The sequence below is a fragment of the Gracilinanus agilis genome, chromosome 1, assembly GCF_016433145.1.
Source record: "Gracilinanus agilis isolate LMUSP501 chromosome 1, AgileGrace, whole genome shotgun sequence".
In the NCBI taxonomy this organism is placed as follows: Eukaryota; Metazoa; Chordata; class Mammalia; order Didelphimorphia; family Didelphidae; genus Gracilinanus; species Gracilinanus agilis.
This window is the reverse complement of record NC_058130.1, coordinates 501044924-501066795: the sequence shown is the minus strand read 5'-3', so window position 1 is coordinate 501066795 and position 21872 is coordinate 501044924. Positions and strand designations below refer to the sequence as shown.

Genomic DNA, 21872 nt, shown 5'->3' with positions numbered 1-21872 from the left:
TTGTTGGACTAAAAAAATAAAATCCTTTTAGTTATGTTTAGGCTAGATGCTTTATTAAACTCCAAAGTTTTCTAGCCAATTTATTTGACTGATGTTTTATTCTGTTAGGAAGCCATTTCTGTAACCACATAGATCCAGATGTGGGAGTTCTAGGTGAGGAGACCTAAAATTTCTTCCTTCTTCCCTTCAGTGATACCACTTGGTCTTCAGTTCTGTAAAGAAGTTCGTTTAGTCTCCTAGGTTTACTGATTCTAAACCATTTGTATTCCTAGTCTTGATCCTTTCCCCATATGACTTCCACCTTCCAGAGATTTCTTTTCTGCCTTTAGGCTTCTAAAGAACTTAGAATCCAGTAAAGGAATTAGAGATTTCAAATCTGGCCTTAGAAACTCTGTTTTAATATGGGGATGATAATATGGTATTTGTACTTCATAATTTTGTAAGGAAAGTTCTGTAAACTGTAAAGTGTTATATGAGTCAGCAGTTATTTGGTTGTAAAAATTCCATAGTATAAATAAATAAATGACATCATTTAAAAATTGTTGTGATAATTATAAGTGAAAGATGTTTTTTAATGGGATGAGCATTTACATTTGAATTATAAATGTTAATCAAGAAATATTTTTTTGAATGCCTAATCTATGCTCATCACTCTTCTGGACTCTAAAGGGATGGATATAAGAGAAATATAAGCCATTAGATGATAATACAATAGTTTACATTTACATATTATTTTAAAGTTAAAGTTCTTTATTTGAAAAACTTTTCTTCTCTTTTTAGTTGTGACTCTAGATAAGAAGTTACTCAGATGTTTTTTGATATAAGCATTTAGTCAAGCTTTATTTGCCCCTTGTCTAGAGAGTAACTCAGTGAATCCTGTAAGCCCAGCTCAAATTTGTTGATCCTTAAAGGAACTAATATGCTGTTAAACACTATCCATAAGTACACCTAGATAGCCACCTTTTCTTTTACACTGCCCCTTTTGTTTTCTTCCTATCCAGTTCCCATTCTCTTTATAAGGGCTAAATTCCTTTGTAAAAATGGCGTTTCTTTCTTTTTTTTTTTTGTCCATAACACTTTTTTAAAAGTTTGTTTAATTAATTTAGAATATTTTTCGATGGTTACAAGATTCATGTTCTTTCCTTCCCCTCATCTCACCCCCCTCCCATAGTCAATGAGCAGTTCCATGGGGTTTTACATGTATCATTGATCAAGACCTATTTCCTTATTATTAATATTTGCAATAGAGTGATCATTTAGAGTCAACATCCTCAATCATATCCATATTGAACCATGTGATCAAGCAGTTGTTTTTCTTTATGTTTTTTACTCCCACAGTTCTTTCTCTGGATGTGGATAGTGTTCTTTCTCATAAGTCTCTCGGAATTGTCCAGGATCATTGCATTGCTGCTAGTAGAGAAGTCCATTATGTTCAATTGTGCCACAGTGTAAAAGGCTCTGTGTACAATGTTGTCTTGGTTCTGCTCCTTTTGCTCTGCATTAATTCCTGGAGGTTGTTCCAGTTCACATGAAATTCTTCTAGAGTTCATTATTCCTTTTAACACAATATTATTCTGTCACCAGCATATACCACAACTTGTTCAGCCATTCCCCAATTGAAGGGCATCCCCTCATTTTCCAATTTTTTGCTGCCACAAAGAATGTGGCTATAAATATTTTTGTACACATGTTTTTCCCTATTATTTCTTTGGGGTATAAACCCAGCGGTGGTATAGCTGGATCAAAGGGCAGGCAGTCTTTTAAAGCCCTTTGGGCATAGTTCCAAATTGCCATCCATAATGGTTGGATCAGTTCGCAACACCAGGAATGCATCAGCATTCCAATTTTGCCACATCCCTTCCAGTATTTATTACTTTCCTTTGCCGTCATATTAGCCAATCTGCTAGGTGTGAGGTGGTACCTCAGAGTTATTTTGATTTGCATTTCTCTAATTATAAGAGATTTAGAACACTTTTTCATGTGCTTATTGATAGTTTTGATTTCTTTATCTGAAAACTGCCTATTGATGTCCCTTGCCCAATTGGAGGGTGGATATTTTCTTTTTCTTCTCTAATTGTTACGGATAGTGTTTCTAGTACAGTGTTAAATAATAGAGGTGATAATGGGCATCCTTGTTTCACTCCTGATATTATTATGAAGGCTTCTTTCTAATTTATCCCCATTACAGATGATGCTTGCTGATGGTTTTAAATACTGTTTATTATTTTTAGGAAAGATCCTTCTATTCCTATACTTTTTAGTGTTTTCAATAGGAACGAGAGTTGTATTTTGTCAAAAGTTTTTCTCCATCTATTGAGATAATGTGATTTTTGTTGGTTTGTTTGTTGATATGGTCAATTATGTGGATGGTTTTCCTAATATTGAACCATCCAAACCATTCTTGCATTCCTATTATAAATCCCACCTGATCATAATGAATAATCCTTGTGGTCACTTGCTGGAATCTTTTTGCTAGTATTCTATTTAAGATTTTTGCATCTATAGTTCATTAGGGAGATTGATCTGTAGTTTTCTTTCTCTGTTTTTGATCTACCTGGCTTTGGAATCAGTACCATATTTGCATCATAAAAGGAATTTGGTAAAACTCCTTCTTGCTCATTTTGCCAAATAGTTTGTATAGTATTGGGATTAGTTCTTTAAATGTTTGGTAGAATTCACTTGTGAATCCATCTGGCCCTGGTCATGTAAGCCCAGCTCAACTTTTGTTGATCCTTAAAGGAACTAATATGCTGTTAAACACTATCCATAAGTACACCTAGATAGCCACCTTTTCTTTTACACTTCCCTTTTGTTTTCTTCCCAGCCAGTTCCAGTTCTCTTTATAAGGGCTAAATTCCTTTGTAAAAATGGAGTTTCTGAAGAATTAGTGAACACTATTTATGATACTTAAATGTCTTCCTTTTGCTGTAATTAAGATTAAACTAATACAAATGTGCAATTCTTTTGTTTACTGCTTATTTATTGCCTTTAATTTTACTTTCTAATTGAAAACTCTCCATATTTTCACTGGGCCAGTGGTCTCTTGTCCTCAACTAAGAACAGTCACCAGCTCAAGTGACAGGTGGTCCAGGTATTTTTTTCATTTGGCAGTTCAGGAAATTTTGTCAAAGAGAAGTAGAATGACTTACTCAGGATCATATAAGGTATCAGAGCTGGAATCTGAAAGTTGAAAGAGATCATAGAGTCCTTCTAGTTTAGCCCATATTGGAATAAGAATACTCTTGATACTATTCTTAACAAGTAGTGTTCCGGCCTTAGCTTGAAGATCTCAGGTGAAAGGGCAATCTACTGCTTCCTAAGGTTAACACATTTATCATTTGAATAGTTTTAATTGCTATTAAGTTTTTTCTTAAATTGAACCAAAATGTGAATTTTCACAGTTGTTATTTCTTGTTCTACCTTCTGGGCCATGCAGAAAAAAACAAAATAAATCCTTATTCCAAATAACAACAGTCTTTCAAAGATTCGAAGACAATGATTATGCCCTCCCTGATTCTTTTTTAAGCTAAATATTAATTTCTTCTAGTTGATACTCATATGGAATGATCTCAAGGCCCTTCACCATCCTTATGCACTTCTGTTCAGAAACTTAGAATTCTCAGCTCCTTCTTAACATTTGGTATTCAGAGCTGACATATAGGATTCAGCATGGGGGCATTAGGGCAGAATACAATAGCTTTAGCTTTCTTGTTGACTCATATTGAACTTATAATCTCTTGAAACCCTCAAATCTTTTTCATATACATAATTATTTAAGCATGCTTGATTGGTATCACTGGTTGGTATTCTTTATTTGTAAATATATCTTTATATTCTCTGTGTGTATATGTATCTCTAGATACACTCCTATTAAATTTTATTTTATTAGATTTAACCCAGTGATTTAGCTTGTTTTTAACTTTCCCAGTTTTGTTACCTGCAATTTTGATAAGCATGCCATTTATGCCTTTGTCCAAGTCATTAACATAAATGTTAAGCAGAACAGGGCCTATGATAGATTCACTAGATACTGTCAGTTGACAGTAGAGCTATTAATTAACTTCTTTTGGTCTGATCATTTTCAATTTGTTCTAGTCCACCTTTCTAGCTCATATTTCTTCACCTTAGTCATTAGAATAGAATGAGAAATATTGTCATATTTGATATCTTCTCATTCCAAATCAATTGGTTTTTGAGTTCAACTCCACAACTTCATTGCCATGTGCAAGATACTGTGATAAGCACTTAAGAAAAAAAAAGACAAAAAAGTCTTTTTCTTCAAGGAATTTTACAGGGGAATGAAATGGTGGTAAGTCAATGGAAGACAGAGCAAAGAGTACTAACAACTGGTTGGGGTGAGCATAACATAAGAAGTGCTATCAAGCTGTATCTTGAAAAAAGATGAGACTAGACCTGAGTTCATCTCCAACCTTGAGAAACAATAGCTGTGTGATCCCTAGGAAAAAATTGAGACCATTCCCTCAAAGCTTAGTCTTCTCCCCTTCTCTTCCCATCCTAACACTATTTCTTTCTTGGCCTTTGTCTCACATGAGGACAGTTCTCCTTGTCAAAGCAAACCCTTCTCTATTTATACTTCTACATTCAATTCCCTTTCACCTGAGATCTTGAAGCAAAGGCTAGAAGACTACTTGTTAAGAATCATGTCAAAGGTGCTGTTAGTCCAGTATGGGTTAAACTAGATGGACTCTAAGGTGTCTTTCAACTTTCAGATTCTGTGAAATTCCAACTCTGAATTCTTACCAAGAAAGACCCTTTTACATTCATGCTTCTACACACATACAAGTGATTACATTCCATCTTATCTTCTTTAGCACATTGTCATTTTCATCCTCTTTACTCTTTCACCTCTCCTTGTTTACTGATTACTTTTCTCTATTGCCTACAAAACATACTGATGTCTCTATTCTCATCCTCTTATCATTTCACCCATCCATCCCACTAGCTATTGTCCTATATTTTTCTTTCTTTTTTTGTGGCTAATCTGCTTGAGAAGGTTGTCTATAATTGATGTCTTCACTTCCTTTCTTCTCACTCTCTTCTTAACTCTGGAGTCTGGGTTCTCTACATTTCTAAATTTAATCTTCATCGTTCTTGATATCTCTGTAACCTCTGGTAAAATCAATCACCTCTTGGTCTTCTCTTGGTTTTTGTGACACCACTTTCTCCTGATTCTTCTATTCAACTTACTGCTCCTTTTTGATAGTCGCTAGTCATTTTCTTTTCTTTTCTTTTTTTTTTTTTTAACCCTTACCTTCTGTCTTGGAGTCAATACTGTGTATTGGTTCCAAGGCAGAAGAGTGGTAAGGGCTAGGCAATGGGGGTTAAGTGACTTGCCCAGGGTCACACAGCTAGGAAGTATCTCAGGCCAGATTTGAACTTCGGACCTCCCATCTCTAGGCCTGGCTCTCAATTCACTGAGCTACCCAGCTGCCCCCACTAGTCATTTTCTACCAGCTGTTCTGCTTGGTTTGGATTCTGAGATCATGTTTTCCCCCAGGATAAGCTCATCCCCAGAAATATTCATGAAGATTGCTTCAGTTTTGATACTTCCTCAGGACTTGAAGTTTTCTTTCTCATCTCTTTGGTGGACTGGAGGACAAAGTGAAGAATCTCCTTCTCAAAACCTCTTTTTATAGAGGGCTCAGAATTTTCCAGCTATCCCTTCATTTCCGACCAGCTGCTCTATTTGATTTAGACTTTACTGCCATCATCATGCTAATTGTCCAGCAACATACCCATCCCATCTTTTCAGCTTCATTTTGTGAATTGCCTTTTCCTACTAGATTATGTGCTCCTTGAGGGCAGAGACTGTATCATCGGCATTAGCACAAGTGCGTGGCAGTTAGTAGGTGCTAAACAAATGTTTTTTTGACTCCTGATCTTCTCCTACCCATCTAACCACTCCTCACTCAATCTCATTTGCTAGATCTTCATCCAAATCATGTCCCCTAATGGGAGGTGTCTCACATGTTGTTGTCCTGGACCCTACTCTCTTTATACTGTTTCACTTGGTGATTTCAACAGGTTCCATGGATTCAAGGATCATCTATGCAAATGATTCTCAGATATTTGTATCCCCCTACTTAAACTACTTAATGCCAGATTTACATGTCCAGTTGCCTATTAGGTACTTCAGATTGAAATTACACACCTTAATTTTAACATGTACAAAACTAAACTAATTTTTTCCTTCAAACACTCTCCTTTTTTCAGAACTTCTTTATTACTCTCAGGAGTATCGCTATCTTCCCATTCACTCTGGCTCATAACCTAAGTGTCATCCTCAAAATACTCTCTTATCTTCCATGTCCAGTCTATTGCCAAGTCCTGTCATTTTTTTTCCTTTTTAACATCTCTTGTATTTGCTTCTTCCTTGCTCTGTATTGCTCCCACCCTGGTGTATGCTTTTAACCTTACACTTGGACTATCTCAATTGCATGCTTGTTGGTTTTCCTATCACATGTGCCTTGGAATTACAATTCATCTTCCTCTTAACTGTCAAATTATTCTTCCTAAAAAAGCAGATCTCACATATCATTACCCTTATGCAGTACACCATTGTGGTGCCTTATCACTTCCAAGATCAAATGTAAAAACCTGTTAGATGTCCAAATGTCTTCACAACCTGGCTCCCTATCCTCTTTTTAGTCTTATTCCTTACTCACTTTCATGTACTCTTTGATAACAGTGATCCTGATCTCATTTCTTTTCCTCACATAAAACTCTCTCTCTAGACTCTAGACATTTTCATTGCCTCATGCCTTGGCATTTTCTCTCTCTTCTCACCTCTCTTGTCTAGCTTTCTTGGCTTCAAGTCCCAGAAGAATTCTACCTTCTATAAGAAATCTCTGCTGACTCCTTAATTTTTCCCCTTTTTCATGCCTCTGTAATGCCTTTCCTCTATTGATTATTTCCAATTTGCCCTGTACATATTTTGTTTGTACATAGTTGTTTTCATCCTTGAGAGCAGTGATTGTCTTTTTCAATTCCTGTGTTCTCAGTGCTTAGCACAGTGTCTAGTACCTTGCAAGTGTTTAATAGATTCTTTTTAAACTGACTGACTTAACCTTGTCTCCTTTCTCATCTGTTAGCCAGCTTAACCTTTCTTATCTGTAAAAATTGGGGCTAATAAGTAGCACCTACCTTTTAGGATTGTTGTGAAAAATAAGATAATATTTGTAAAGTGCTGGGCAAACCTTAAATCTCTATATAGGGAACAGCTAGGTAACTCTCTGGATTGAGAACCAAGCCTAGAGATGGGAGGTCCTAGGTTCAAATCTGGCCTGAGACACTTCCTAGCTTTATGACCCTGGGCAAGTCATGTAATCCCCATTGCCTAGCCCTTATCACTCTTTTGCCTTGGAATCAAAACACAGTATTCATTCTAAGACAGAAGTTAAGGGTTTTAAAAAAAAAGCTCTATATAAATGCTAATTGTTGTTATTTATTAATGAAACCCTTACCTTCTGTACTGATTCTAAGACAGAAAAATGGTAAGGACTAGGTAATTGGGGTTAAATGACTTGCCCATGGTCACAAAGCCAGGAAGTGTGAGTCTGGATTTGAACACAGGTCTTCCTGAACCCAGGCCTGGAGCGCTATCCTCTGTGCTATGTAGTTGCCCCTAGTATTATTACTTATTAAAGAGATTTGAGTTCAGAGGTTGTGCATTCCTGAAATGGAAGATAGCTTGTGCGAAGTCATGGAAAATGAGAAGTTGAGTTTGAGGAATAAATGGAGAATGTGGAAATGGGAGAAATGTGAAATAAGTCTGGAAAGTTGGTGCTAAATCCTCCCTGTACTTTCTCCAGTTGCCTCTACAGGTCTCTTACTAACCCTGGACTAGTTGTAGAATAGAAATTAGAATTACTAGAGGAAATTGGAAAATATCACAAAGGCAGCATTTAAGTATTAGTAGATTGACTCTAACTTCTCCAAGGGAAATCAATATGAGACTAAAGTGTCCTGAGAAGGCCTTTATAGAAAGCATAGGTCTTGAAATTTGGGCTTTAAAAGTCTTCTGATTCTAGGAGAATTACTGGTACACTAGGACTGTGTTGGTGAAACTGTGATATGAGTGCCAGGGTGGCACTAAGGGTTTTGCTCTGTTCCCCCTCTCCATAGCACCCAAGGAAATTTTTTGCATGTCCCACCCCTCTGTCCAGCTGCCCAATGCGATTATTTCCTCTCTCCACTGTCTGGGGTAATGGTTGGGGCTCACAGGTGGTCTGAAAGTGCAGTTTGGACACATGTTCTTGAAAACATTTGCCAATGTTGTACTATGGTATAGCAGTCATTTTAATGCTTAGTCGTACCTGTATTGTTATTTAATTATTTAACATGTGTCCTCTTTCCTTAATTATATTGTAAGATCATACTTTTTGTGTGCCTTATCCAGACAGTAGTAATAGTAGGTTCTTGATAAATTTTTATTAAAATCTTTGGTACTTCATTGAATCCATGATTTCATCCATACAATGCAAATTTCAACTTGTAGATGCTTTTTCATTATGGGTGATTCTTGTCTTTGTCCTACCCTACATCTTCCATAGAGTATCTTTCTAATATGCCAGAGGTTGTCCTCTAGGTTTCTGAACATTTCATGGGCAAAAGTGCTGCACTTGGATTGCTATATTTCTTTGTTGTTCTTGGCACTTGGCTAATTTATTTACTTACATAGATTCCTTGGATTATATCTTCTATTCACTTCTTGCATGCAAGTTATCTTTGGTAGTAAAGCTTCAGTATGCTTATTTGTACTCATCATTTATCTCTTTTGCCCATTGGTACACTTGAAGTTTAGATCCTGTGGAGATTGTGGCATTCTATGATTTGTAGTAATATAGTATTTCTCGAAGAATGTTGATGTTAAAAATATAGGTCTTTATGCTGGGAAATAACTTGAGCTCAATTTTTAAAACAAGCCAACTTCTTAAATGCAATCCAAACTGTCCTTTGAAAATTCCATCTTAATCCCAGTTAGTCATCCATTTGCAGTTCCTATAAATATGTGCTGATAATTTAGCAGACTGCCTATCCAAATTTTTATAGCAGTGATTCTCAGTCACAGCTTCTTTTAGCTTCTAGTCCTCTCATTTTACAGATTAAAAAACTGAGGCTGTAAGTGTGTGGTGCAAGATTTGAATTAGGATCTTCTTGACTTCAAACTCATACTCTAGATTGTGCCACTTAGCTGCCTATAAATAAATAAGTAAATAGTGCAGATGAAAGGTAATCTCAGAGGGAAAGTTACTAGCTAAGAGGGGAGAGGAGTACATAGCAAGGTACTTAATAAATGCTTGTTAAGACTGATCATGAATTTTGTTGAGGAGATACTATAGTATTCATTCACTAAAGCACTATCTGGGAATAGGAGCATCTGCAGACATTGCTATGTTTTGGGATCCCTATGCCATTTGGCATTCTTCTTGATGAAGAGTAACATCTAACATTTTGTTAGATGATTGAAAAAGATTATCTTTTATGGTTGCTTCTATAAACGAATCTCTTATGATCTTAATGTACATGGGAGATTGCTCAATTAGAAAAACAATTGCTTAAATTGTTTTAAAAATAATAAATAACAAGCCTATATATTCTATAATTATCTACTTGTGTGACTACTTTATAGTTTCATAATGTGGTTAAGATAAAAAAGGAGGCATATTGGTTAGTAATTGTTGATGGCCTCTAGATGCCCTTTTACAATAGTAATACCTTTTTCCTATTATTTGATTGTTTCTCCTTTTATCATATATACTGTCAGTTGGTCCTTCAGGACTTTCAAAACTGTTGCTTCTGGCATAGATCTCTTCTTTTTGGAGTAAGTCCACTCCAGCAATTTTTCCTGAAATGCTAAAATTTCCTGTCTTCATTTTCTTAAGTGCCATTTCTACTTACTTTCTTGTAATATAGTGTATGCAGAACTGAGCTGTTAGAGTCCAAATGTGATGTTTCCAGTGGCATAGATGATGAAAATAGGTTGCTATTAAAATGTTTCAGGTATGTTTTATTTTTTATTTTTTGACTATTTGTTATCTCATTTTAGCTATGTGAGCTATAAAATGCTTTTGGGTTTTTCTGGTTCATATGGGTCTCATGCTATGTCTTTTTGCAAATTTGTTTTCCCTTCAACTTTTCTGTTTTATAATTAATGTCTCTTATACATAATCTTTCATCTTTGTTAGTAATGTTTTGCTAATACATTTGCATTTTAAACTGGTGTTGTTTTCGTCTGTCTATTCAGCAAAGGTTTAAGTGTTTGCTAACCAAGATGGTTTCTAGGCTCTTTTGTTCAGATACCTTATTGTGCTATTTTCTTTACATTAGTTATTAAACTTATGAAGGAAGTGGTAATAGTGATGATATCTTTTCCTTTTATCCATTTTGTTTCTTGGTATCAGTACATTAGGGATTTATTTAAGAAGGTTGTTAGGTTAGAGCCTGTTGCAATCATTTGCTGTGATTTCCTCTTCCTTTTTTTAAAATTGATTTTGACCATGGCTCTATCTTGTCAGTGACTTTACTTGTAGGTAGTAAGTAGCCAACTGAGGAATTAGTTCAATATTAGATGAGTTCAGTATCATTTGTTAATGAGAAATAGTTGTGGCTTAGTCCCTCTATTTTCCAGAGTTGAATTTAGATTGGAGTCTTCTGAGTAGTTTATGAATCTTTGAATTGTATTTCTTAGACCTCAACTCTATTTTTCTTTCTCTCTTTAGTTATCTTTCATGTGTCCATATTAAAATTAAATTTTTTGCTTATTAATATTGACATAGTTTAAAGGATTTTATTAAATTCTTAAGTAGATGTTGGTGCATAATCTACAGTTATCTTCATGGTATTGTTTTTGGCTTATATTTATGAGGAAAATGGCGGAACAGGATGACCATGCATCCTATGAACTGTTGACTTTTATTGTCTTTGATCTACTTGAAACCTATTCTACAAGTCTATTATCTGTTTTTACAAGGCAGCTTGTAAACTTGTGGGCCATCCTTTAGATTCATCCATTTAGATTTTCTTTCCCTTTTGTTTTCTGATTTCTAGTAAAAGAATCTTAATATTGCTATAATTTGTCTTTTCTTACACTATTATCAGACTGACATTCATACGTAGTGTTAAACTGAGGTGCCAAAGTCATTTCAGAACCCCTTAAGGTGCTCATCAGAGTAAAAATTTAATTAGGAAATGTTTAACAAAATAAAATACAGTACAACATAATGTTAACTTGTGGTTTTTGTAAGTCAGCAACAAATGGTGAATGGGGATGTTTGTTTCTATTTGAGTTTGATACCACCAGTGTTAACATTTGGAGATTTCAGATTCCTCTACCTGCTTTTTAGCTTTTTAGCCTATAATAGCTACTATTACTATAAAAGTAGAAGGGTATTATATAGGACTGAAAGCCATTTTGTGGTGGGTCTTTTTTTTTTTTTTGTTACTGGGTTATTATTGCAAAAATATTAATCACCTAGTAGTTAGCCTACTGGTTTGAACTTTTTTAGTATGAGTTTGGTTGGTCCTTAGATAGAATATCTGTTTTTGTTTTCATACTTATTAAAACCTTTCAGGATGGCAGAAGTTACTAGAATTTGTGTTTTGCTGCTATAGCTTTCTGAGATCTTAAGGTCATCTCATGATCTTATGAAGGCTTTATGATGAGGCTTCAGTATAGACTTGTGAAATTTATTAATTTATTATTATACATATAGAGAGAGCAGAATTATTTATTATTAGACTATGACCCCTTTGAGGTTAATTTTTTGCCTTTGTATCATTGGTGTTAAGCACTTTAGATCAAGTCTCAGGGTGGTGAAATGATTTTCCCGTCACCTAGCCAAAAAGTGGTAAAGCCAGAACTACAACTAAGTTTTTGGGTCTTTCTACTATACTATTCTACCTGTATAGACAATGTTTGCTTCATGTAAATTCACATTATGCAAATTTGACTATATAAAGTATTCTGAAAGGTAGCTGCATTAAAAAAGATGCCTGCATTGATTTTACTGTACAGTATTGTACTCTTTCTGCTCCTGTCCCTGAACTCAGTGTGCCACAACAACCACCTCCCTCCCCCAGTACCCTGACTGTTCCCACCATGTGTTCTTCTTCTTGGTTCTGTCCAGGCCCTACATGGTTGGCTCTGATCCCTGCATGTTCCTCCCCTAGCTCTCACTTCTCTGTCCCTAGTTGCCACATGTCCTTGAACTATGTTCTGGCCCCTCCCTTCACTGGTGGGTGGCTCCCTTCCTACGTTTCCCATGATTTCAGGTAAATTCACATTACATTAAAATTGCTTCATGTAGAGGTCTTTGGAATAGTCCACTTATGCAAAGTGAGAACTCTGTATTTAAAAACTGAAGTTAAGGCAGGACATTCTAGGAAGAATAAAGTGATGGAAATAGGAATTGATTAGCATGGCATTTGTGGGTGCCATTAAGAAGAAAGACCTGGGGTAGCTCGGTGTCTCAAAGGTTTAAGAGCCAGATCTGAAGAAAGGAGGCCCTGGATTCAATCTGGCTTCAGATTCTTCCTAACCGTGTGACCTTGGACAAGTCACTTAACCTCAATTGTCTACCTCTTGCTGCTCTTCTGCCTTGGAACCAATTCTTAGTATTGATTCCAACACGGAAGGTAAGAGTTTAAAAAAAAAAAAAAGACCTGACAAAATCGTGGGTCTTGTGTGTATGTGGGGGTGGAGGAGGAGAGAGGGAGAGGGTTAGTTAGTTTTAGGGGGAATTGTGAAAAACCTTAAAAAGGTAGCCCAAAGAATTTGGATTTAAGGTAGCAAATATTAGGGAAATATTTTTTTGATTTTCAATAGTGTAGTAATATGATGAAAGCAGCATTTTAGGATGATTAGTTTGTTAGTACCAAAGCCAGACTCTGATTTCTCACTGCTGCATGTGGATGCTCAGTTTGCAATAGCAGAGTGCAAAGCCCTAGGAGGTTTTGAAAGATATACAGACTCTGAGTGTGGTAAACTAGATAGGTTGAATATCTGTTTTCTGGATGCCAGCTTCGCTAAGTCTGGCAGTTCTCACTGAGAAGGTTTGCTATGAGGCAAATAGTTTTGGTCATATTAACTCATCCAACCATCTCCTTAATACTGCATTTATTAGTGGAACTTGTATACCCCCACTGATGAAATCAAGAATTTTTGAAGCATCTTGAAGTAAGTTTTGGTAGTCATAGATGGAATTAGTTGGAAAGGAGATTGACCTAGAAGCAGGGGAACCATTTAGGAGCCTATTATAATATCTTTATATATGGGCAGTCTATAGTTTTTACACACTGACCTAAGGTTTCTTAAAAAATAGAATTGGCTACTTACTGCAAGTAGATGGATATAGGAACTCTGCTTCCCTCCTTGTTTTAATTTTAATTGCATTACTAGAAAAACTTGGTATTTACCTTCTCACTTGTCTGCTGCAGACCTGCCTGAAATCCCCAAATCCAGGTCCTCTTTCTATCATCATCTTAGTACTAATCCATGGCAGGGGCTTCTAAACTTTTTGAAACATAATATTGAGGGAAATGAAGAGAGGAGGAGAACCTCCATAGTTGTTACTTAAGTTATTTAACAAAATTACCAACCTTTTTTTTCCCTTTTCATCCCACTCCTTAGAAATCCAGTTCTGTGTCTAACTTAGAGCTTTTGGCTCATCCCCGGGAACAGATGACCAGAATAGCCTTCCGTTATGTAAAAAGGAAACTTATAGTAATTGAATCTGGTTTTCCCTTATGATACAAATGCATCTTACTTTAATAATTTTGTATATTAAAAAATGCTATTCTTATTACTCATGTAACTTTCCAGAAAAGAGATAAAGTGGGGAGAGTTAGAAGGGGATCATTACGGAAGGAAAAATCAAAGAAGTAATAACTTGGGGTTGGAAACATAGAGAGGTTAGAGATTGTTCTCAAGAACATCAGGAATATTAAGAACATTAAGAATATCAAGATGTTCTTATATAGTATTGTTGGTGAACTATTGGCACATATGCTGAGCTGGCACAGGGTGAAGGGGAGCTGCTCCATTTCCCCTCTTCCCAGTGCCTGAAGACAATTTTTGCAGGCCCCACCCCTCTGTCCAGCTGCCTAAAGTGAGCACTTCCTCCCTCTGCTCTCTGGGGTAATGCTGGGGGCTCACAAGCAGTTTGAAATTGCAGTTTGGGCATATGAACTTGAAGACCTTCACCAACATTATTATACAGTATGGAGAAACTAAGAAGAGGTATAACTTATAAATGAGACTGTGGAGTTACTGGAATGCTTCAAGTGTAGGCTGTATCTTATCAGGGACCATAAAGAAGAAATTCCTGTTCAACTAATAGTTTGACTGGATGACCTATTAGATTCCTTCCAATCTCCAGATGTCTGAATCTTTAATAATACAAGAATAGAATTAGATATCTTGAAACTTTTACAGAATATATCTTTTGTCATACCTTTCGCTATGAATAAAAATATATATGAAACATGAATAGAAATAAATAGTGCATATATAAATAATACATGTTATATACATATACACACACACACACATACACACACACACACATACACACACACACACACACACACATATATATTTTTTAAACCCTTACCTTCCGTCTTAGAATCAATACTGTTTATTGGTTCTAAGGCAAAAGAGTGGTAACGGCTAGGCATTGGGGGTCAAGTGACCTGACTTGCCCAAGGTCACACAGCTAGGAAGTGTCTGATGTCAGATTTGAACCCAGGACCTCCCATCTCTAGGCCTGGTTTTCAATCCATTGAGGCACCCAGCTGCCCCTTATATGTATATTTTTTCTCTTTCCCTTACCAACCCTTTTTCTCTCCTCTCCCCATTCCTTCCCCCAAACAATTATTAATGGAGGAATATATGTTTGGCAAAGGAATTTGTGCTGAAAAGCAGCCTTTTAAAAAGTTTATTTTGTCCTTGTTGAATACTGTGGTTTTGATATGTGAAAAGTAAAATCCTTTGGTCAGTTGCTAAATCACAGAAAATTTTATTTTTTCTAATTATTTTGTGTTTCTTAATCTACATTTTAATATTTTAGGAATTAGAGTGAAAAGAGAGCTTGGAAATATCTAGTCCAGCAGCTTCATTTTCAGAGGAGGCAAAATAAGACCTAATAAGTGGAAAGTAAATGATTTTCTCAAGGTTTCACAAGTAGTGAGTAGCAGAGTGGGGATTTTAATTCAGGTCCTCCAATTCCAAATTAAGGGTCCATTTTGCTAAGCCATTATTCTTAGGATTTTTACCTCCAATATGTAATATTATTATGGAATATAGGATATAAAGTATGTGTTTTTATTAAATGAAATATTCAAGATTGAAAGTTAAACCAGGATTTCTTTTTTTAAATACAGAAAAATTTTCCATCCACGGGTGAAATAGATCCATCTACTCTGGGAGTATCTCTTCCTATTGTTGAGAGGTTATCTGCTAAGGTAGGGAATTGTTTAATACTCAGACTTCCTGAAGCATCAAAATGATTGAAGGATGTTGTTGTTTAATCATGTCCAACTCTTTGTGACTCCATCTGGTTTTTTTTGACAAAGATACTGAGAGTGGTTTGTCATTTCTTCTGTAGCTCATTTTTACAGCTAATGAAACTGGGGCAAGCAGGGTTAAGTGACTTGCCCAGGATCACACTGTGATCTGAGTGTCTGAGACCAGATTTAAATTCAGGAAGATGAGTCTTCCTGATTTTTGGCCTGCCACTCTATCTACTGCACCACCTAGCTACCTATTAAAGAACATATTTCTAGTTTAAATCTAAGCAAAAAAAAAATTTTAAGCTATTTTGGATGTATTGCTCTTCTTTTGACAAATTTGGATAGGCTTTGATTGGATCACTAGAAACAGAATGAAATATTTCTGGTCATATAATGTGGAAAACAGTTTTCTTTCTTTGACCAGTCTCTTTTCATTTTCTATTACCCTTTTTTTTTTTAAACCCTTAACTTCTGTGTATTGGCTCCTAGGTGGAAGAATGGTAAGGGTGGGCAATAGGGGTCAAGTGACTTGCCCAGGGTCACACAGCTGGGAAGTGTCTGAGGCCAGATTTATTTTCTATTACTCTTAAGTTTTATTTTTTATTTTAATATTCTTTTTTTGAAGTTAAAAAATCATTAGCACCTTTGTTTTTCTTGTACTGCAGTTGTTTCTTCCTATATCTCCCTTTACCATAAAACTCCTCGTGTAATATCACAAGCACTTATGTGCATGTGTGTGCAGATACACACACATGCACGCACGCACTTACACACATTGTTTTCCCTGGGAGAATAGTAACACTTTGAGTACAGTAATATTTTCATTTTTGTATTTGTATCCCTAGTGTCTAGCAAATAGTAAATGCTTAATATATATGTTTGTTTATTGATGCACCTCTAAAAGTTTTTTAGTAGAGGAGTGACATGTTCAGATTTGTTCATTACAAAAGTTGTTTTGGCAGCTATGTAGAGGATGGATTGGAAGAAGGGAAACTAGTCAGGAAACATTGGGATCTTAAAGTTCAGGGAATAAAGATAAAGAACTGAACTAGACTGGTGTTAGTGAAAGTTGGACAAATGGAAGAAATATTGTCAGGATAGAATCATTTGGATTTCACAGATGATTAAATGGCTGGGATGAAGGAGAAGGCAAAATGAAAGATGACTTTGTAGTTTCAAGTCTGGATAATTTGTATGGCATCTTTAATAGAAATAGAGATATGATGAGTGGATTCAGTGAATTCTTGTAGAATTTGAGTTGTTGGCAGAACATTGAATCAAGAAGAAAGAGATATTTGTAATGTAATTGGAAATGCTGTATTGGAATTCAAGGGAGAGATTTGGACTAGATATATTATGGGAGTTCTCTACATAGAGGTAATAATTAAATGTTGAAAGTGTATTAGCTCTTAAAAGGAGTTAGTATAGGAAGGCACTGAGGGCAGAACTTTGGGATTCAAAAACATTTGGGGGCAAGAGAAGGAAGATAATGAAGTGAGGATTCATCTCTGCCATTGAACACTAAACATCTAAAATTCTTTTCGTAGTAGAGGATATTGAGGGAAGGATAAGTAGAAGAATTGGGCAAGAACAGTATCACAGACATAGAAGAGAATGTCCAAGTTGGCGACACTCAGGGAAGAGGGAAGGGCAATCAAAGGGTACAGAAACTAACTATCAAACTGCCAATGAGAAAGAGATTTGAAAACATCTATTTGAACTTAGTAGGTGAGAAGTCAGTGGGCTTTAGAGTATTTTTAGTAGAGTGATGGGGATGGAAACTAAGTTTTGCAGGATTTACAGGACAATAGTTGTGAACAGATAGTTGCCATTTGTGGTACAGATGACCATAGAAGTATTGCAGAATCCCATGCCCCATTTCTCAAACACTGATATGACTTAGTTAAATACTTGTTATATAAGAAGACATAATATCCACTAAATATGTGATATATAATGATAGCATCCAATTATATAATTTACTTGCTTTTTATTTTTTAATATTTTTTCAAATCCAGTGTTTTAATAGAAAATATAGAAAGTAATGTTTAAAGATGTTTCTTAAATATTGGATGTCCATGATGTTTGAATAGAACCTTTTCCCTTATTTTACTTTGGTGTGTGTTTAAAGACTATTCTGACTTGGATTTCATTTCCTATCATCTTTGTACTATCCTTTATTACAAACTACTAATATCAATGTGAAAGAATCCTTCTATAAAGTTGTTCACCTTTTCCATGAAGTTTAACATTGTGATAATTTTTTTCATGTCTTAAGGAGAGATTGAAACTTGAAAGAAACAAAGAATACAATCAGTTTCTCAGGGACAAGGAAGAATGGAATGAAAAGTTCAGAGAAGTTCAGAAGAAAAATCCAGAGGTAAGTTTTGCTGAAATGATTTCTTTAGGAAAACAAACTATTTATACTCAGCAATTTTTACAGTGCTGTGAAAATGATTATCCTTTAGAGATTTTTACAAAGTTATTAATATAAATCTTTTGAAGATTAATGACTTACCTTAAAGAAATCTGTCAGCCATCCAAAATTTACAAGTTGTCAAAATCTACAGTGAATGAACATGTTGCTTCAAACTGTCCATAAAATGTTTTCTTTGAAGGAAAAAAAACTCAACACAGCAACACAGCCAAATGATGAAAAATAATTATGCCCCCTATTTGGAGCAATACTGTAAGATATTTTAAAAAGTGGGTTAAAAAATAGACTGAATATAAAGTAAGCCTTGGAACAAAATTGTCTCTTGGCCTGTTTCAAAGATTTCCCAGGCCATACCTCCTCCTTTCTGCTGTGAGTGATCTTTCTGAAGCTTCACAGGATATAGCACCACACAGTCATTGACCTGTAGGGGATTTCTGCCTGTGCACTGATGCTCAGCCTGATCTTATTTTTAAAAACAATTTACTCCCACCTCTTTTTGCTTTTCCTATTCAAACTTGTTGCTAGTAAACTCAGTTCTTTAGCCTCACATATGAGGGAGCCAGAGAGAGTTTCCCATGAGGTTCAGGATCAGAATTTAGTTCAAATAAAAAAATATTTATTAAACACCAATAGAATGCTAATTAAGTCCTACCTTTTTGTATTATGTCATAAAAGTGACTACATCATGCCACTTGTGTGTAAGTTCTAGCAAGTCCTATTATTCTGGGAAGGCTTGGAGTCCATGCTCCCTAACTATTATCTGAATACAAGACTGTTTAAAAGCAAAGGTTCTTCATTAGGTTAATTATAGGGTTGTATATTTTTCAACTATAACATCTTAAAGAAAAATTATTTACCTTATATCTAATTCCCATTCCTCAGAGGTATACCTCTCTAGATTTCCCTGCCCTTTCTGTTGTGCCTTTTGGAATACCTGTTCCATCATGAACCAACTCCATATCACCCTAAACTCTTCTTCTTTCCTTCTTTCCATCTTCTTGTACTTGTTGAAGTCTTGCTGTGGCCTGATGCTAGTTGTGAAATTCAAATATTGATTATTATGTATTTTATATTCAGTTCTATAGCTCTACTTTGTAATTGGTGCAAAAACTCAAGCCTTTTCTATTATCTGTAAGTGAAGAAGCTCCTAATTAGGTTCAATGATTTAGTCTTTCTCTCAAAGTTAGATACCAAAGGTATCAATTCCAAGATAGAAGGTAAGAGTTTAAAAAAAAAAAAAAAGAGGCACATTGAGGATGTAGAAGTTATAGATGCACAAGTTTGTCTGAACCTCCATTGTCTATAGAAGTTCAAAGTTCCTGGGTTATACATTTACCCATAATTTTAGAAGGCCCTTTTATTTAACAAAATATAACCTGAATGTTTAAAAAATAAGAATTAAAAAGTAATTGGACCTACCACTAATTTTATAGTTTCATAGGATTATATTTATAGCAAAGTAATTTTAATTCAAATTTTAATTTTAACTCAAGGCAGCCATGTTACACAATGGTTAGGGTCTGGTTGGTATTAATTTAGAGTTCAAATCCAACTCAGACATTTACTAGTTTTGTGGTCTAGGGAATTTGATTGATTAATTTATTGTAGTGAACATCACTTTGAAAAAATTTTTTTTTTAATTTGATAGCATGAAATTGAAGGAAATAAAACAACTGTCAGTAAAATTAAATCTGATTTACATTCGCAAGTACAACCATCAAACAGAAATCCAGAAACCACCCGAAAAGATGTTTCATTGCCTCCAGAGACCTATGAAGAGCTTCTAACTCAGAGACGTTTGGAGGAGGACAGATATCGTAGATTGGATGATGAAATTGAATTAAGGGATACAAAACCACATAAAAAACCTAATGAAGAAGTGGACATTTACAGGAGGAAACACCAGGAGATTTCCAACAAAGTTGCTATTCCTAGTGGAAGATACCATAGATTTAAAGAAGATCAAAATTTTGACAGAAAATGTTACAGACCAGTCTATGGTCCTGAAGGAAGTGAAGAAATGAACCCTTGGTTTAGATATGAAAGTGATTTTGATAGAAGACCTTTGAGGGTGTTTACAACGGACAGGTATTTAAAATTCCATTTTTATCTTTTATGTTTCAACAGTTTCTTTACCATCTTTTGTTTCTGTTTTTAGCATTATACTTTCTGTGTAGGGAGGAGTTTTATTTGCAGTCAAATATCTCTGAACTTTTGATATATGTATATTTTTGATTGCTTTTAAGTTGCTTATTGAACATTGTGCTTCAGTAGCTTGACATTAGAAGTCATATTACTCTGAAAGACTTAAAACTCTTTGCATGTTTGTATATTATGTATATGATGACTGTACTATTGCTACGTAATGATCCTTGTCTTAATGCATAAAATTTTAGTCTCACTTTTGATTTGGCTCAAGAAACTGCACATCATGAGGTTGTTTCTTCATTGTGGTCTGATTGTTTAGTCTGAAAAGGCCCAAAGCTTATTTCTAGCTACTATCCAATCTGTTTTGTTTGTCCAAAGGCAATGATAAAAATATTCTGTTTCTCTGAGAGATGTCCTGTTCATTCATTGTTCCAAAATATTAGTAATAAGGGGATAAGGGACTGGACCAGTCATTTCATTAGGATAGCAGATTCCCAGATGAGGAAATTCTCTCTGCTAACCCTCTCCCAGGTTATTTCCTTTTCTTTAATAATGGTCTTTGAGAAGAGCTTAGAGCAGTGATTGCAAACCTTTTAGAGACTGAGTGCCCAAACTGCACGCACATGCTGCATGTGAGCACCTGCCTTACCCAAATAGGGGAGGGAGAGAGTGCTCCCATTGGGCTGCTGGGCAGAGGGGCAAGTGATGGGAGAAATGTCCTCAGACACAGTGGAGAGGGGGAAGAGAGCCCCTTCTGGCATGCGTGCCATAGGTTTATCAACATGGCTAGGGCGTGCTCCTTCTCTTTATACTCTAGGACAGTCATGGTGAACCTTTTAGAGAGGTGGGTGATGTCCTTAGGTGCAGTTGGAGAAAGGGAGGGGAGCAGCCCGGCCCCTCTTCCCTCTGGCTTTCTAGTAACAGACTCTGTGCTGGGGTGATGGCACTCATGCCGTCCCTGGCATGCATGCCATAGGTTCACCACCATAGGTTTAGAGCATTGAGAGATTAAGTGACTTGAGACGGGTCAGATAGCCAGGAAAGAGTAGAGGTGGGATTTGAACCGGGGTTTTCTTGGGTTTAAGGCTAGCTTTCTATCAGTTATACTGTACTGTCTTTCATATTAGTAATATTAAAAATGTATCTCTTTTCTCAAATTAAATCTCAAATTTATCTCTTACCCACTACTTATTCAGTATTATAGCTCATTATTTATGTTGTTAACTTAAGTGAGATAACCTAAAAGAGATTTGAATATAATTGGGAACATGGAATATTAGCTCCCCAATTCTAAATCTGATTTTTTAGATTGTAGAGAATGTTTGAAATTGTGTTTTATGTTGTATTAAGAGTAATAATAGAGGGGGAAAAATAAAAAAAAAAAGAGGGGAGGAAAGCTGTCTAAAAAATTGAGAAGACAGTCAGTTAAGGATTGTACCTTTCCTTAAACTTTGGAGTTCTTCCTGAGGGCATACAATCCTTTTCCTACTTGTATTTAATTGCTGCTTTTTTTAATTAAAAAAATCTCTAATGCTATTCCTCTTAAAATTTTTATGTAAGAACTAATAGAATTTGTTGGACTTTATTTTATTACAGTGCTTACCAAATTGTCCTCAGATTTTAGAGGGATGACAAAATGATTATAAAGATTTTGCCTTGTGGGTTTCATTTCCTTATATGACTCAGTATAATCAATAAACATTTTCTCAGGACCCTGAATAAATAATATTTCTTGCACAAATATGTTTTTCAGATG

The 21872-nt window shown here is 35.5% G+C and overlaps 1 protein-coding gene across 1 annotated transcript in view; it reads left to right on the top strand.

The window, feature by feature from the left end:
• Positions 1-21872, top strand: part of CSPP1 (centrosome and spindle pole associated protein 1) — a 123767-nt gene that overhangs the window by 22892 nt on the left and 79003 nt on the right. Inside the window, exons 5-7 of the mRNA XM_044665951.1 lie at positions 15403-15483; positions 17810-17911; positions 19617-20056. Of these exons, the coding sequence (XP_044521886.1) occupies positions 15403-15483; positions 17810-17911; positions 19617-20056 (623 nt within the window). The remainder of the gene's footprint in view (positions 1-15402; positions 15484-17809; positions 17912-19616; positions 20057-21872) is intronic.